Raw genomic sequence first — 19,106 nt, forward strand, 5'->3', positions numbered from 1 at the left:
GGTAAAATTTTGCTGAACTGGGCACCAATTTAATTTAGCAAAAGGGTCAAACAGAAAACTGTGTTACGTCTTTCCTGTAGACATACACAAGAGTTAAGGGCTATAAAGGTTAATTTTCTTATTTAACCCTTATCCATGACATTTTATTTCGAAGTCATTCACAAAGGGTAAAATTTTGCTGAACTGGGCACCAATTTAATTTAGCAAAGGGGTCAAACAGAAAACTGTGTTACGTCTTTCCTGTAGACATACACAAGAGTTAAGGGCTATAAAGGTTAATTTTCTTATTTAACCCATATCCACGTGAAAAGGTCCTCCTTTTATTTAGAGAACTATGATAAAATCATTACTTACATGCCCACAAGCTGTTAACTATTGCCCACAGGAGAAATACGGAACACTAAAAACTAGTGTGTTCGCGCGACCTGTACGTTTTTCTTTAACTCTTGTGTATGTCTACAGGAAAGACGTAACACAGTTTTCTGTTTGACCCAAAAATCTAAATATACATGTATACCTACAAAACGCGTAAAATTGACCCAGACACCTAACAAACGAATAGCAATAGGGGCTTGTAAAAACGAACTGTTTCCGTCGAAGCGTTGCTAGTATTTTAAAACGTGACCAATGGAACTAATGGTTTTTAGGGTTCCGTTCCTCAAAAGGAAAAAACGGAACCCTTATAGGATCACTCGTGCGTCTGTCTTTCTGTCCGTCTGTCACAGTCTATTCTCTAGGAAACTACTTACTGGACCAATTAAGTTGAAATTTGGTACACATATGTAAATTAGTAACCCAAAGATGGGCATGTTTTTATTTTATTTTAAAATACATAGGTTCGAAGTTATTTAAGAATTTTTTTAAAAAGTGACCAATTCCCCTACCCTTTATTTGCGAAACTACTGGGTCCAAAATTTTGAAAAAAATTCACATAATAGTTTTTTACCTATAGATGACAGGAAAACCTATTAGAAATGTACAGTCAAGCGTGAATCGGACTTATGTACGGAACCCTAGGAACGCGAGTCCGACTGGCACTTGGCCGGTTTTTTACTATTGGGTAGATAGAGCCCAGTGCGGTAGTATTTTATCTACCTATCGTAGTGTAGTGTTTTGGTTCAGATGTTTTTGTTAAGGTTTTTATTTTTTTGGATTCGGTATATTTTGGTGAAAACATAGAGTACCCACATTTTGTACAATACAAGTATGTATAAGCGCAATTTCATCGTATGCTCAAAAAAGTCTCCCTTTTTAGTCCAAATTGGAGTTTGGTGTTTGCCCCGACATACATACACATTACAACGACAGCGCAAGACCACTCCCAAAGGCCCCATCCAGGTACGTATCTCATCGCGCACTCAACGCGCTGCGCGGCGAGCGGCAGTACGCGGTGCGCGGCTATCGTGAATGCTACTCATGCACTCTTAGTGTTTGAAAATGGAGACCTAGGCTCTCTGAAAATGTCGCGCGATGACTAAATATACGTGAGTTAAACGTGATTAGTTTTAGTTAGTATTTGTACTCACGACAGTATAAATTGAAACATTTTTTATACTTATTTGGACTTTTATTGTTGAAGCAAAGACTTATCTATAACGGTTCACTGCGCGAGGGTTTTTAGAAAATGTTTAAGTTATTTTAGGAAACTTACTGCCCAACCTATTTTACTTCGAAATGTTTATTGAGGCATACGAGGGTTCAGAGTTTGACGGGTTATTGATAGAACGAATCTTTATTTAACCTCTAGCCGCCCAAACACCTATAAAAAGGTCTCCCGTTCCATTCTAATTTGAACTTTGTGTTGACAAACTCAAAATTTCATTTTGCTTGGCAAGGTTTGACTATGGGGGGCTAGAGGTTAAATAAAATGTTCGCGTTTGATGGTTGAGGGTCCAGAACCCATTTTATGGTACTTATAATCTTTTTCCACGTGGCACGTGTTTTTCTAACAAACTATGTTAATGCTGTCCCCTGGCTGACTCGACTGGATAAATAAATGAAACAGTTAATCTGATGACATGATTTGACCAGGGACTCCGTCCTTGACAGGGAAAATCCGTTCAGTAGTCATTGAGTTTATCGCGAACATACATACACACAAACTGACAGACGCGGCGGGGAACTTTGTATTATAAGGTATAGTGATATAATGTTATATTTCGTCACACCCAACGTGACCCTTCCGACTGGCATTTAATTTCAATAAATGGAAGGCAGTTATTTCGGACCCGTCGGGTTTATAGGGCGGGCGTGCAAAAATTGCTATCATCTATACCACCTGATCCAAACCTATTTAACAAGCTTTAAAATTTATCATTTGGGGTCCGCTAGGTGGCGCGGCGCGGTAGCACAGAGCAGGTGAGCGGGCTAACGAAAAATAGTATGAGCAAGCTCGCGGCCACGTGCGACGGATTTTAGGGCCGCCATACACGGACTGCTTTGAGCAGTCAGTGCCAACAGCTTCAAGCGGTCGCCGTTGGGTGATATGCAGTTTCAATAAAAAATCGACATTCGCAATACACGAACCGCTCAAGCAGTTGCAACTGCTTCGGGCGGTTGGCTGCGCGGTGAAATTTCATCATGCGGTCAAGCTGCAAAAGCAGTCCGTGTATGTTGATCACTGGGTTACTGCTCGAGCAGTCCGTGTATGGCGGCTCTTACCTACAATGACGCCCGCGTCAGCGCCCGCACCAGCCAGCGGACGCCCTTATTAGAGAAATATACTTTGCAGATCCTTTCAAAAATTTTATATTAATCCTGTTTTCTCGGTAGAGCTGGTATTGCTTTTATAGATACCCCGAAGTAAAGGCTTGTCGCAGTTCTGGGCCAGGGCACGAAGGATCAGAACTGTATATAATATATTACCAGTGACAGAAGTAGCGAGCTGGAAGTACTGCGGGTGCTTGTCGACGAGACGACGGATGACGTCGATCTGCTCGAGGGTCAGCTGCACGGCGTCGCGGTTCTGGGTCAGAGCACGAAGGATCAGAACTGTAATATATTACCAGTGACAGAAGTAGCGAGCTGGAAGTACTGCGGGTACTTGTCGACGAGACGACGGACGACGTCGATCTGCTCGAGGGTCAGCTGCACGGCGTCGCGGTTCTGGGTCAGAGCACGAAGGATCAGAACTGTAATATATTACCAGTGACAGAAGTAGCGAGCTGGAAGTACTGCGGGTACTTGTCGACGAGACGACGGATGACGTCAATCTGCTCGAGGGTCAGCTGCACGGCGTCGCGGTTCTGCGTGGCGCAGGGCACGAAGGCCGACCAGAACTGTTGGAGAAACGTTTGGTTAGTTATATTGCCAAACTTTCCTACCGAAGCACAAAATTCACAATGGGATCACACGAGTTACGTTTGACCCATAAGTATTGAACGATAACCGCTTGAAAACATGAAATATAAAAAACTTTAACGGTTTTGTCCAATGCATATGGACATGAATATTTTCATCAAAACTTTTAAAGTACTAAAACAAAACAAGCCATTCTTTTTTTCCCTTAACCGAGAGTCCAAGAAAACTGCATTAAGACTTCAACAAAACTCCGCTCCGTCCTCAAAATGTAAATTTTTAAGTCCCCGGTTTTTGCGCGAGTAATTATTTTTTAAATCTCAAAGAGCTGAATTCTCAAAGAACACAATGGTGTTATGTACACAAAGGGGCAGCGGGATGTGATTTTGTTTTTGTTTAATTTCTTAGTAATGGAAAAGTTAACAGTGTTGTTAACGGCACTTGACGGTTTTTCTGTTTTTTCTTATTAGAAAATTTTTTTTTTCATTCATTCATTTCAGCCTATATACGTCCCACTGCTGAGCACAGGCCTCCTCTCATGCGCGAGAGGGCTTGGGCTATAGTCCCCACGCTAGCCCAATGCGGATTGGGGACTTCACATACATCTTTGAATTTCTTCGCAGATGTATGCAGGTTTCCTCACGATGTTTTCCTTCACCGAAAAGCTAGTGGTAAATATCAAATGATATTTCGTACATAAGTTCCGAAAAACTCATTGGTACGAGCCGGGATTTGAACCCGCGACCTCCGGATTGAAAGTCGGGCGTCATATCCACTCGACCACCACTGCTTCTTCCACTCGACCACCACTGCTTCTTAGAAAATTTATTAATGTTGAAAAGAATAGTTGGTAGTCACAGGCTTTGCCGCGATACTCACATGTGATTTAAAACGCTCATCAACTAATATTATAATGTACCTACTTAAAAAAAATGTTATTTTTGTGAAGGTAAGGTAAATGTTAATAAGACAGTCTACAAGCTCATTCGTCATAATTTTTAAGAAAAACAGTTTAAGCTACACAAACTGCCTTGGGATTTGGAATAACCATTTTCCTGCAACAGCTCTGTTAGAACATTTACTAGGACAAAATTAAATTTAGGCGAGGTAAGTAAAATGTAAACTCGAAGCTGTATAAATGATCGTCGGAATAAGACATTTTGTTATTTTATAGTTTTTATTCTGGAAATGACGTGACCAGGAGGGCTATGATGGTTATGTCACCATATCATTAATCATTTAATGCATGATATGACGACTATCTGATAAATGATATAATTCGGTAAGAAGTCGCGAGGATAACGTATAAGTGGCTAATGATAGCGTGATATGTTTTGAGGTTTATAAAAATCAATTTTAAACTCGATGACTTAAGGTGTATATTAAAGAAAAGATGGTTAAATCACATTCTACCACTTATCCACATATGTCATTGAGAGTTAAAACTTATCCATGATTTGAGCTTTTGAAAAATCAATTCTAAACAAGTTTACTTAAAGCGTATTTTATTAATAGTTCGCGAGGATAACGTATATGTGACTAATGATAGCGTGACATGTTGTGAGGTTTTGAATAATCATATTTATACTCGATGACTTAAGGTGTATTTTAAAGAAAAGATAGTTAAACCACATTCTACCACTTATCTAGATATGTCATTGACAGTTAAATTAATCCATAGTATGAGCTTTTGTAAAATCAATTCTAAACAAGTTTACTTAAAGCGTATTTTAATGAATAGTTGGCTAAATGACATGCCGCACACACCACTTATGCACATGTGGCATTGATAGTCAAAAGTTATTGGATGGAAGATTTTGAAATATAGATTCTAATTGAGTTTATATAAGGTTTTTTTTAAAGTGAATCTCTTATTCCATCGCCTCAAATTTAACCGTCTTTATCATGTCGCAAAATCTACTTTATTTCTAGTATTTAGAATTCATAGTCTTTGAAATAAGCTAATACATTATCGGACTAAAGTAGACTCGGCTACAATACTTAATGGCTGCTATTTAACTGATCACCAGATTTAATAAAATTTAATACCAAAAAAATCTACTTTACCACCCTAAAATAATGAATGATCACCAAAATTATAACACCATTTTAATGTGAAATGATTACCAATTTTATTACATTTTACTATCCTATTAAAGGAAATGACACCAAATTAATCATTATTAACCCAAAAATTGTAAATAATTACCAAATTTCAAACCCCAATTTAATGTCAATTGATAACCAAATTTTTACATCGTGCTATCCTATTAAATAAAATGACACCAAAATAATCATTGTAAACCCAAAAATAGTAAATGACCACCAAAATTAGAACTCCATTTTAATGTAAAATTATAACCAAATTTTTAAATCTTGCTATTTTATTAAAGCAAAGCAAAATTTTCTAGTAGCATTTCGTTTCTGTATGGGTTGCAGTTCAAACCTAACCTAACCCACTTTTCTAGTAACATTTCGTTTCTGTAAGGTTCGCAGTTCAAACCTAACCTAACCCACTTTTCTAGTACCATTTCTTATCTGGAAGGGTCGCAGTTCAAACCTAACCTAACCCACTTTTCTAGTAGAATTTCGTTTCTGTGTGGGTCGGAGTTCAAACCGGTTCCCCTATCTTTGGCATAATTTTTTTTGTAATAATTCTATTGTGCATAATAACTTTAGGCACAATATACTGTTAGCATAAACTCACTTGGTACTGGATTGTTGCGCATACGTACTCTACGCATAATTTTTATTGATCGAAGTGTCTTTTGGCATAATTTTAATGTCCGAATCGAGACCTGGTATCTGTTTCATTTCGCATAATTTTATTTGTAATAATTTATTTTAAATTTGTATAGGGGTTCAATAATTTCTTGAAATGGGACTTGCCTTTTATCATTTAAAAGTTCGTAAGAGATAGAGAATGTTTATGTATTTGTGACCAATTTTATTAGACATACCTACCTTTAAGGGTGAAAAAGAGATGACATGGGGGTGGAAGTTTGTAAAGAGAATAAATAAAAAGCAACTTTTAACTTCTCCAACTTCTTTACTTTTTTTTAAAATTTATTTATATATTTAAATTTACAACTTACGAACTAAACATTTATATTCTCGCCAAACTGTTACGTTTGATGGCGAGATGCGCTCAGTTTTTATACACTTAACCTATTTAACTATTATATTTAACGTAAACTAACAGTTTCATAGGCCACACATGTAAGTATATAATATACAAAATACAAACTATTGTTTCGTAGAAATGGTTATCTTCCTATCCTTCTTCAACTTCTCCAATATCTTCATCTTGTTGATCTTCAACTTCTTCAACTTAAACTTCTCCAACTTATTTAACTTCTTCAACTTCAAATTCTCCAACTTTTTCAAGTTTTTCAACTTCGACTTCTCCAACTTCTTCAACTTCAACTATTCCTACATCTTCTCCATGGTCTTCCAGTCCAGTTCCTCTCAGGTCTCCATGGTCCAGTTCCTCTTTGGTAACTACCGTCAGCCAGTAGATGCAGTGATGTTAGAACCTAAAACAAAGAGTTGTAAGTTGGTATGTCGTTATTATATAAGGTGACAATAATGATTTGAGGAATAGTGCAACAGAATACGAGTATTTTTACTTTAAAATGTGCCGGCAATCCATCGCCATGTTGAGGCTTGAGGTCAGCGTCGAATTTGGCACACAAATAGAGTGCCAATTCTTTGCGCACTCTATATATGTGCCGAAACTCCTCGCTGGGCATATCAAATGGGTTGCATGTAGCCCTTAATGACCCGTCGTTGGAGTTCTCTATGCTATTTTTCTTCGATAGCAGCAGCTGCCAAGAAGAAATGATATTATTATCTTGCCATTCCTACAAATAATGTACGTATTGATAATGTTATATGTAAATTCAAATTTAATTCAAAGTTCAAATTGTATATATTATATTTAAGAAAAAAAACAGATACTTACCTACTGATATTTTAACTTCAAGAAATTGCATTTTTCACCACTTATATACCACAAGAGCACTTATGACTTATGAGTGAAGTGCAAAAAATTTGTACATAGTTAAGCACCTGTAATTAGTCCAAAGTTAATTGATTCCATTGTGTTACCACAGTTAAGCCATTTCTATTTCAGTTAGATGCATGAAAGTGTGTTAGCGAATGCTATAGACTTATATGTGTACGATTTAAGTCCAATAAAATACAAACAATACAATTTACATAGTTAATTTTCGTAACACAAATGAATCAATTAAGTTAAGACTAATCACAGCTTCTTAACTGCGCTTATCGTGGCCCAGTGAGCACTACGATAAATTAATCAAAGGCTAGCCGTCAAAAATCGACTATATGTCTAATTATCCAACAATCGTAGCCATTTACCGTATATTGTTGTCCAAGTGGACAAAACGGTATGAATGTTATAAAACTGTATAAAGCTAGACAAGTGGCATTTATATCATTTAACTTATCCACTTATCCACTAAGTTTAAGGTGGAAATGTAGACAAATGACATATTATCCAACGACCATGTTATGCAGTTAATCATTTAACGACTACCGCTGTCAAAAGTGGAAAAGACGACAAATCAATAAAAACTGGATAAAATGTCACTTTTATCATCATTTATACAGCCATATCATTTATCCAGTCGACCATCATAGCCTTGCAGGTGAAATTGGTGTTGAAACAAAACGAAACCAGTTTAATTTTTACTCAGATCAAAGCCCTATTTAGACGGATCAAGAACTTGCATGCGATTTTCGTTACTTTGCCGTATTTTGTCGATCAACTGAATTTATTGTACTCTGTAGTTAACAATGTATCGAAAAATGCATGCAAGTTCTCGCGCCGTGTAAATGGGGCTTATATCGCAGGCTATTACAAAATATCAGAACAAGTTACTTGGTCTATCGAAACTAGCCTACTAGATCTAGTTTTAAACCAGTAGGCTAAGCTATGTCCGATCGTATCAAAGTGGTTTTAGATGTAGGGGGTCAATGGAGCCGCGCTGGTTTCGCCGGGGAGTCGTTCCCGAGGGCGGAATACCCATCAGTGGTTGGACGGTAAGAAAACTACACTTCAGAGCATTGAAAATGGGATATTTGCGTCGGGGATTAAAAATAGGATTTGGCCAATGACACTCCCTTGGGGCACGCCGAAAGTTTTCTCAGATTTTTCTATTGTGTAGATGTGGATATGAGTTTTAATGTTACTGTTTGTTTGCGAGACAGTTGTAGGGGAGAATTAAAACCGTAATGTGAGTCAAATGCTTCTCTTAAATTTAAAAACACCGGAGCTGTTAATCTATTGTATTCCCAACTTCTGTAGAAACCCTCGTAAGGCCCACCATAAATTTTTCTAATGTTTTTAATTTGAATCTTCTTGTATCATGGGATGAATTTCGTTCGTTTGAGCTAGCAATGAAAAAAAAATTGCTACTTTATTAACTAGATTGAGGGCATTCGCTAGCTGGTGCGTATCGTATGAGCAACGCTAACTGGCTCTGGCGCGGTCGCCTACGGTGGATTTTACCTACAGCAGGCGTGGCTCACTCCGCGATTTCGTCGCTTTGCTACAGGTAGCTAAAAGTACATCCGTTCGACCCCAATTTTGGGGTTTGCCATAAGCCGCGCGTGGCGCTGTCGCCACCTAGCGGCCATATCTGTGCTGATCGTAACAGACGCGTTTTGTTAGAGAGTGGGTCTTCTGTACCTAGTACTATTATTTGTTCTGTGCCTACAGTGGCACCCGCGTGCGAGCGCCCGCTCCGTGCACCCGCGCCAGTTAGCGGACGCCCTGAAACGGATTGTGCATTGTAATTTAGCACTACTCCTTACGAGGATATTCCTTCCCAGAATCAATATTTATTACACGATTAGTGGTTTAAACTTTGCGGGGTTATATATAAAGCGGTATAATGTGGGCATAATATCACTGGTTGTTCCAGATTTCGAAGAAGCGAACTGTTAGATGGTTTCCCTGATGTTTACTGTGGTCGTGAGGCTGCGCTCAAGAGAGGGATATCGCATTTGTCCTGGCCAATGCAAAAAGGACTCATAAAGGTATGTTTTAAGGTCAATTTGGACGACTGTAAAAAGGTTGGTTGGAAAGAACATAGCCTCTTGGGGTTCAATGTCCTAATACTAGTACAAATTACCTCTAATGAAATTTAAATCTTAATGAAATCGAATAGAGTTTATTTTATTTCGTTTCGTTCGATTTTAAAACAAAACAAATTCAACTCTATTTTCTAATACCGTTGATTCAAATTCGATTGCCAATTTTCCTTGTATGGTGGGCCGCTAGAGGGGCAAGAACTCTCGTATTTGAACACGTCGCACAGACAAGGTCAAAAAGGAAGATCAAACCAACAAAAAAAAAAGAAAGAAAAGAAAAAGAAAAGAAGTAAGAGGAAAGGTATCTTTATACTTAATGGGAGATCAGACCAGCCTTTTGTTTTATGTATCATGTGTTAAAACCAAATAAACTATTTTGTATTTTGTAAGATCTTTGCTATTTCTTGCCTGTTGATGTTGAAGCGACGAATGAGCTCCCGAAAATTGTTCTTCTATCTCGATCTAATTCATAAATGTATTTTTAAGCCTTCAAGATAGATACAAAGAATAAATGTTTTAACTTTCATACGACCGGTCTTCAGCCTAGTGGGTAGTGACAGTGACCCTGTGAAGGCGATGGTCCTGGGTTCGGACCTCGCTAAGGGTATTATTTGTGTGATGAGCACAGATATTTGTTCCTGAGTCATGGGTGTTTTCTATGTATTTAAGTATTTTATTAAGTGTCTTTGACGGACACGGCATACTTAGCCCCAATTCAGTACGAGCAAGTCGATATACCTTTTGTGCCGCAAGTGAAAAACTTGGGGTTGACCATCGATAGCGGACTGACTTGGGATCCTCAGGTGTCTGGCGTTTGTCGTAGAGTGACTAATAATACTCTTAGAGCACTCTATCGGTTTAAATATTTTCTCCCGACCTGCACCAAGACTCTTCTAGTCCAAGCCCTCGTTCTACCCATCCTGGATTATGCTGATGTGTGTTATAGCAATCTCACCCAAGCTTACCTAACCAAGTTCGATCGGTTACTAAACAACTGCATCCGGTTTGTCTTTGGACTACGAAAATACGACCATATCTCCGCTTATCGCAAAAAACTTAACTGGCTCCCTATTCGTAAACGTCGTTCCTTGCGTATTCTCTGTACTTTGTTTTTAATTCTATTTGATCCTTATCAACCCCTGATTATCTTCGTTCCAAATTCAAATTTGTGACTCCGCGCCCCGGCACAGATCTCCGAACCTCCCGTAGCCTTCAGCTCATTGTGCCTCGTCATCGTACAGGTTTCATGTCGAATTCCTTCACCATCCAGGCAATCCGGCTGTGGAACGATCTTCCTCTCTCTATTAGACAGGCCCAGAACAAATTCTCTTTCAAGCGCATGTTGCGCAAGCATCTGTCGGACCAGGTTCATAAGTCGTCCTCATGATGTTTACAGTGGGTATATATATATATATATATATATATATATATATATATATATATATATGTATATATGTATTTATATAAAGATATTTATATATGTGTATATATTTACGTAATTATATTTATTTATCTATGTATAATATTACGTATCATGTATATATAATGTCATATATTATAGTTTAGTGTTTTTTTTTCTCTTCTTTCCAAATTTACTGTAACAGTATTCTGAGCCTGCACCAACTAGATCTTTCGGTTTAGCCCATGGTTGACTGGTAGAGAATGCCTTCTGGCATTAAGTCCGCCATTTGTACTCTTCATTTATTGTGCAATAAAGTTTAAATAAATAAATAAATAAATAAATTATATATTATATACCTAAGTATATCGTTGTCTGAGTACCCATTACACCCTATTTATGTCTTATAGTAATTTATGTAATTTAATATTTTGTTGAAATATATATCTAATATTACACAAATCTCCTTGGGCTAACCATGAATGTCCTATAATATTTATTTATTCATTTATATTCATCTTTAGTAAATAAGCAACATAATACATATATAAACATTACGTTTATGTATTAATTTACACAAGATTGACCCATATTTATTATATAAATCATGAATTCATGATCAACGGAGAACAGAGGGATTGTGAAAAAAGTTGTTAAACCTTATTAAGTGCACTTCAGTAATGTTATCGTAATGTACGGATTTACACAACACACAAATATTCCAACCAACGTTATGTCCAGGATTGGGATGAACTGGAGAAGCTACTGCACCACACGTTCTACAAGGAGCTGCTAGTAGCCCCCGAAGACACGAAGGTCATGTACGCGCTGCACCCACTCACACCAGGCAAGGACAAGTGAGTGGATTCTTGCTTTATTCTTTTATTTATTTTATTCACTAAACACAAGTGGGTAGAACGTGATAAAACACTTAAAAAAAAGAAATTTGCTCTAAGTCGTGATCGCTTGGTAGATTGCCCAGAAATCTGCGCAGTTCTTAAACAAAAACTTGTAAATAATCATGTTGCTTTCCAGAGAACAGATGGCTGAGTTACTCTTCGAGACATTTATAGTTGATGCCATATATCTGGCCCAGACTCCGGCGCTGGTCACGCTGGCGAGTGGGAGAACTACTGGTCTGGTCTGGGAGAATGGATACTCGTGCTGCTACACCGCTCCTGTTTTTGAAGGGTGCGTGCTGGTTTTTCCAGAGGCGAATGAAACGGATGGTCATTGAATCAAATCACACCCTGTAAACTCACTCCATACTCTCTTCAAGGTTTTCACGTATATAGCTAAAGACTAAAGAGATACTGATGAAAGACTGTGGATGATCATTTAATGAAATCAAAGCTTGGGAAACTCAAAACTCTATACGCGCTTCAAGGAGGTTTTCTCGTATAGAAATAAAGAGAAACTGATGATTCAACGTTGTTTTGGTTTGGTCTGCTTTGCTGTTCAATATGGCTCTTAACTGGTATTGTGGTATTGTGGTTATTAGTGAGTTTTGGTTGTCACCTCACGATATGTCAAGCAAGATAAGCGCGGCATTAAAATATTTGACTTTGTCAACATGCGCGCTGGTACAGTCGGCGTATTATGGATGGCTTTATCCATCTTTATCCCCGTGATAAAATAACTGTCACTTTTTGACACTGTGGGATAGAAAGTGACGGACACCGTTTTATCGCGCTGTCACGTAGACAAGAACGACCATCAATACCATCATATCCGTACAGGTGTTATGTGTCGCGAAGGCACAATACACGTGGCAACATTTTTGAGCTCTAGCCAATTATACTGATTCTAGAGTCTGTTCAGAAAGAGAAGAGTCGTGGAATGTATACATACATATACATACATTCCACGACTTTTCTCTTTCCGCACAGACTCTAGTACATTTTATTTTGAGAGTCAAAATTATTAAACAGCACTTCTTCATCCAGGTTCCCTCTAAAGCATTCGATAGTGACTTCTCAGCTAACCGGCCAAGCACTTACTGGAATTTTGCTGGACTTAATGAAGAAGATTGGCTACTCTTTCACTACACCCACAGAGATAGAGCTCGCGGAGAAGATTAAGGTAAAACGTTCTTGCCTTTTTCTTACCTTGCTGTGCATTAAGTAATCGAAATGAATTTCTAGTCTAACAGACAATCCGAGTTTCTGGATAGGGCATAATACTGATAAGGGCATTTATTTGTGTGTTTATCACATATATTTGCTCTGGAGTTATGGATGTTTTCTATGTATTTAAGTGTCTATCTATATCTATTATACATACATCGCGTCGTCTAGTACCACAACACCAGTTTAAATACCTACTGTAGGAGGACGATTTGTGTAAGAAGACCCGTTATACATATTTAAATCTCAACTTTTTACTTCCCAGGCAAGCACATGCTACGTAGCCACAGATCTAGAATCAATCCAGGCCTCCAGGATGGCTGACGGCGACACCAAAGTTCGCTACCAGCTGCCTGACGGGCAGCACATCATTTTGGACGAGGAGAGGTTCATATGCCCCGAAGTCCTCTTCCGACCTTCGCTGCAGGGGCTGGAGTGCCCTAGTATCGTTGATGATATATGTAAAACTATCAGCCGGTGCGATATTGACTACCAGCCTATGTTTTATGACAACATCGTGCTTTCTGGTAAGTATCAAGACTAGCTTTTTTATTAGCCTAATCACAGAATAAATAATAGTACTAGGTACAGAAGACTCACTCTCTAACAAAACGCGTCTGTTACGATCAGCACAGATATGGCCGCTAGGTGGCGACAGCGCCACGCGCGGGTTATGGCTTTCCCCAAAATTGGAGTGGAACGGATGTACTTTTAGCTACCTGTAGTAAAGCGACGAAATCGCGGAGTGAGTCACACCTGGTCTAATACACTATCTTATAACAGCACTCTTTCTTTCTCGCTTCCGTTCTTTAGCCTCGTTCACAAGAATCGATTGGGAAATATAGCCTACTAGGGACCCGCCCTGGCTACGCACGCGTTAACAAATTATACCTTCCTCAAGATAAATGATGAATGCACCGCATGAAAATCCGTTCAGTAGTTTTTGAGTTTCTTGCGAACATACGAAAGCATTTTTGCACAAGCTGAAACAGACGCTTCGCTTCAACAAATAACTTTTAATATTAAAATACTCTTTGAAATGTTTGAAGCATGCACTTGGTCATATATAAAAGCTTTTCTTAGAAGGCTTACGTTTTAATTTGAGTCGTTTTAAAGCAATTTAATTCAAGTATACTTGTCGTGGAAGTTTTAATATGTTACTAACGATCCGATTTAATCTGAAGAGGCGTTTCATGACGTTCATGGCTCCTCTACACGATGGGCCAACGCCGGCCACTCCAAGGGACGCAGCCATGTGGTAGAATGAGATAGCAATATCACTTGCTCCCTCTAACGCATAAATGCGTCCCTTGCAGTGGCCGGCGTTGGCCCATCGTGTAGATGAGCCATAAGGTTGACGCTCACATGTTAACTCGGTCTCCCTAGCAGTGAAATATTAAATCGCACTTGATTTAGCCGCAAAATAGGTGATAGGTCACCTATTTTGCGGCTAAAATACCCTAGTATTTACAATATCATTGTAAGGTGGAACTGCGTCATAGTACAAAACTATGTATGTATACTGGGTCAAGCAAATCTTGTCAGTAGCAAACGGCGGCAAATTTGAAAAATCGCGGGTTAGCAACACTGTGTTCGAATAATTCGAAAATCGCGTGTCATCTGTGCTTTATCTGTGGAATGTGGATCGCGAATGACAGCCATCATTTTTGTTTACATTCTGAATCGATTCTATTTCAAGAGATATTTCTGCTGTGTCACCATTAAATACCAATTTATTAAATAAGATTGTGCTTAATCAAAGCTAAGATGCCTACAATGCCTACGGTGGCAACTGAGAAATCTAATAAAATATTAAAATCCAGTAGTAGGACATCTACCTGCTGAAGCAATAATTTTATTCATACATTCTTGTTTAACGGCATAGTCCACTTCTAATTTTATTTTGAGATCTTCAAATTAGTTAATCATTTTTATCAACATCACACACCGCTTTTAAATTGTTCGTCCATACCTATTAATAACAATTTCAAACATTTTCAATAGAGAATCCGCGAGTGACAATTTGAATCGACAGGCGCGCAGCGGAAAAAAAAGTTTTGGTTCGATGTACCTTGTACATTGCTGCTTTTCTTAGCGCAATACTACTCTTTGAGTGTTGCCCTACTTTAGTTTGCTTTACATTGCTACTGACAAGATTTGCTTGACGCACTTTATATAACTATACATAAAGAGCCTATTTATTACCTGTATATGTGCTACATGGTGCCACCTACGCAGAGCTTTGCCTAATATTCCCTATTGTACTGAGTTAGAAAATAATGTTTAAAAGACGAGTTCTTGAGTGGAGACCGCGCATCGGCAAACGTAGCGTAGGACGTCCTCAGACTAGATGGAGCGATGACCTTCGCAAGGCGGCTGGCAAGAGCTGGATCAGAGTTGCCGCAAATCGTGCTCAACGGCGTGCAATATGAGAGGCCTATATCCAGAAGCAGTGGGGGCCGAGTGGATATGACGTCTGACTTTCAATCCGGAAGTCGCGGGTTCAAATCCTGGCTCGTACCAATGAGTTTTTCGGGACTTATGTACGAAATATCATTTGATATTTACCACTAGCTTTTCGGTGAAGGAAAACATCGTGAGGAAACCTGCATACATCTGCGAAGAAATTCATAGGTGTATGTGAAGTCCCTAATCCGTATTGGGCTAACGTGGGGACTATAGCCCAAGCCCTCTCGCGCATGAGAGGAGGCCTGTGCTCAGCAGTGGGACGTAGGCTGAAATGATGATGATGATGTCCAGTAGCGGACGAGAGTAGGATGATGATGATGATGACGAGGTATATGAATATAACATGTTATCTTATTTCTCAGGTGGCGGTAGCCAGCTCGCCGGCATAGACAAGCGTTTAAATCAGGAGCTTTTACTGAGAGTCTTGGAACACCCAAACTACAGGTTTATTATTACTAACTTTTATTTATAGTATGTCAAGCCATTTCCGTCGGTAGAAAAAAAACGGCAAATTTAAAAAATGTAGGAGCGAGGCGTTATCGGCCCATGGAAAATTTACGCGCGAAAAATCACATATCTATATTAATTATTATTATGTATACTACAGGCCATTATTTGTTGACAGGGTAACAGTAGACGCCATGGAGTCCCGACACCACGCCACCTGGCGTGGCGGGTCGATGCTGGCGTGCATGGACGCCGTGAAGGGTTGTTATCTGACTAAGGAAGAATACGAGGACTCGGGCACTGGAAGGGTTAGGCAGAAGTTTTACTGAATAAACTATTAAACATTGTATTGTCTTTTCTTTACGACTATTAAAGCAACACCGGGAATGGAGTCGGCATTTGCACTATTTCCACTCTGCTGAAACACATGCCCAACTGGGCATGCACACTAGCACAGAATAAATAATAGTACTAGGTACGACTTACAGACTCACTCTCTAACAAAACGCGTCTGTCACGATCAGCACAGATATGGCCGCTAGGTGGCGACAGCGCCACGCGCGGCTTATTCGTAACTAAAAAAACCGGACAAGTGCGAGTCGGACTCGCCCACCGAGGGTTCCTTACTTTTTAGTATTTGTTGTTATAGCGGCAACACGGTTCGTGAGATACAGCCTGGTGACAGACGGACGGACGGACGGACGGCCGGACAGCGGAGTCTTAGTAATAGGGTCCCGTTTTACCCTTTGGGTACGGAACTCTAAAATTTTGAATAAGATAGGTACACAAAATAGGGTTGTAAAATAGTTCTTTACCTGTAGACGACAGGCACACCTATTACTCCTATTAGAAATGTGCAGTCAAGCGTGAGTCGGACTTAATTACTTAGTTATTGATCCGACCCCTACGGGTTTTTTAAAGACTTCTCACGTTTCACTTAAAAAATAAACTTATTTAAAATGGTGTAGGTAATTTACTAAATACTACGGGACCCTTGGAACGCGAGTCCGACTCGCACTTGGCCGGTTTTTTTTATAATTTATCTGCCCGAGCCCAAGGTATACTTACGGTACAAAGGAATCCATAAACCGACTAAAAGCTTTTCTTTTGTGCCCTTTAATTAAAAAGGTCGGACAAAGAAATGGAAATGTCGGCGTAGAGACTTATTCCGCCTCTAGAGTTGGAGGCTTAGTTAGCATCTAAATTTTGCGAAGCTTTAACGTGGAGGAAAGAGACAAACGTTGTTTAATCATTACACCTTATAAAACAAAGTCCTCCGCCGCGTCTGTCTGTTTGCGTGTTACATATGTTATGTGCGCGATAAACTCGAAAACCACTGAACGGATTTTAATGCGATTTTCACCTATCTGTGTGATTCTTGAGGAAGGTTTCAGTGTATAATTTGTTAAGGTTTTGTGTAACCCGTGCGAAGCCTAATTAGTGCTGCACTCTGGCGGCAGAACATTGCAGTAAGCCCATTCGCACGGGAGCTTTTTCAACGCGCGTTAAAAAAGCGTTTGGATGACACAAATGGATAACCATGTATATATTCACACGACAGCGGTGGCGCTTTTTATCAAGCGTTGTTGGATTTTCGACTTTAAGCCTTGGTCGTTAAATCGAATTTAGAGTGCGGACAGATTCAAGCGCTTTTTAAAAAAAACTCCCGTGGGAATGGGGCTTAATACTCCTTATACAGTTCCAAAAACAAAGGAACCTTTTTAAAAATTTCAACGTTGTACAAAGACAATTCCATGTGTTTTTTTTTCATAAAGGGGAACGTCAACGTTTATTGATTATAATAAATCCGTCAATGAAACGGATGCGAAATTGTATTCGACATTTTGTAAGCGAATTCGTAATTAATACCGAAAATAGTGCTTATTTTTTAGCTTGAAATTTCATATTGTTGAGTACCCTGGTGTGAGTTACTTAAATCGAGAACTCTTCATATAATGTAAATATTAAATCATTTATTTACAAACAATATATATACAGTGGTACAACTAAACGAAATTAATAACTAGCTTAAATCTAAAATAGGCCCCTGAGGCATTGTACCAAGGATGCTGGCGGCATTTCCCCGCTGTATCGCAATACTGATACGTTGTGCGAGGTAGCCTTCTATGTAAATATTTAGTAGGTAGGTAAAATACATTATAACTTTAAGTATAGTAAGGTGAACATCGAAAAAATTCTAAACCGGCCAAAGTGCGAGTCGGAGTCACGCACGAAGGGTTCCATACCACACCATAAGGGGACCCTCACCCAAAAAACGGCAAAATTCACTTGTATTGTATGGAAGCCCCTCTTAGGTAAATAAGTATTTAATTATGTTTTTAGTATTTGTTGTTATAGCGGCAACAGAAATACGTCATCTAGTTATTCTGTGAAAATATCGACTGTCTAGCTATCACGCTTCATGAGATACAGCCTGGTGACAGACAGACAGACAGGGGAGTCTTCTAGCAAGCTCTCTTAGTTTTTTCCCTTTGAGTACGGAACCCTAAAAATGGCGAGTATCTAAGGGCGCCCGCTAGCTGGCGCTGTTGCACGGAGCGGGTGAGCGGGTTAACGAAAAATAGTTAGTACATATAAGCAACGCTAACTGAGGGCCTACCGCGAACCATGTTCGACGTGTTGTCTCCCTGTCACATTTACTTACTAATTTACAAGTGCGATAGAGAGGGAACAGGTCGAACGTGGTTCGCGGTAGGCCCTTTGGAGCGAACGCGTACAACGGATTTTACCTAGGTAGGGGAAACCGAGGTGAGTTGTGACAGAGGAGAGTTGTGACATCGTCGATTTTTTGGAATCTAGTAACTAAAAAAACAGGTCAAGTGCGAGTCGGACTCGCGTTTCAAGGGTTCCGTACATCACACATTTTCAAATTTTTTTTGTACGTGAAACGTGACGTGAGTGAAACCGTCTTGAAAAACCCGAATGGGTCAATCAAAAACCAGATGTAACATGAAGTTGTCTGGCGTGGTGGCATATCTCTACATCTCTGAAGATTAAATGCCGAACAATAGTACCTACAAGTGTCCAAATGCGTAGAGCTGAAAACTCGAGCGTCCGACGGGTCGCGCTTCCTACAACTTCCGAAAGTGTTTTAAAAGCGAAGACCGAAGAGAGATAATACCTACAGGGTGACCAAAAAATAAGTGTATTCCCGTAGCCAAGGAGGTTTTGGGATTATACTGAGCAACTTTTAGTATGGGACCAACCCCGAAATCACGAAAATAGAA

General features: G+C 39.3%; 2 protein-coding genes across 2 annotated transcripts in view; one reads left to right on the forward strand and one right to left on the reverse strand.

Annotated features, from left to right (window-relative positions):
- The window catches only part of LOC134678776 (dipeptidase 1-like), a 242,591-nt gene that overhangs the window by 51,653 nt on the left and 171,832 nt on the right, over nucleotides 1-19,106 (reverse strand). The window contains exon 5 of the mRNA XM_063537476.1: nucleotides 3,146-3,278. Coding sequence (XP_063393546.1) covers nucleotides 3,146-3,278 — 133 coding nt within the window. The remainder of the gene's footprint in view (nucleotides 1-3,145; nucleotides 3,279-19,106) is intronic.
- On the forward strand, nucleotides 8,227-16,205 carry LOC134678743 (uncharacterized). The gene is made up of 8 exons (XM_063537429.1): nucleotides 8,227-8,364; nucleotides 9,249-9,363; nucleotides 11,558-11,673; nucleotides 11,852-12,007; nucleotides 12,763-12,898; nucleotides 13,208-13,469; nucleotides 15,774-15,855; nucleotides 16,037-16,205. Exons 1-8 carry the CDS (start codon nucleotides 8,258-8,260, stop codon nucleotides 16,185-16,187), a joined length of 1,125 nt encoding a protein of 374 aa, XP_063393499.1. The 5' UTR covers nucleotides 8,227-8,257; the 3' UTR covers nucleotides 16,188-16,205.

The sequence above is a fragment of the Cydia fagiglandana genome, chromosome Z (genome assembly GCF_963556715.1).
Source record: "Cydia fagiglandana chromosome Z, ilCydFagi1.1, whole genome shotgun sequence".
NCBI lineage: Eukaryota > Metazoa > Arthropoda > Insecta > Lepidoptera > Tortricidae > Cydia > Cydia fagiglandana.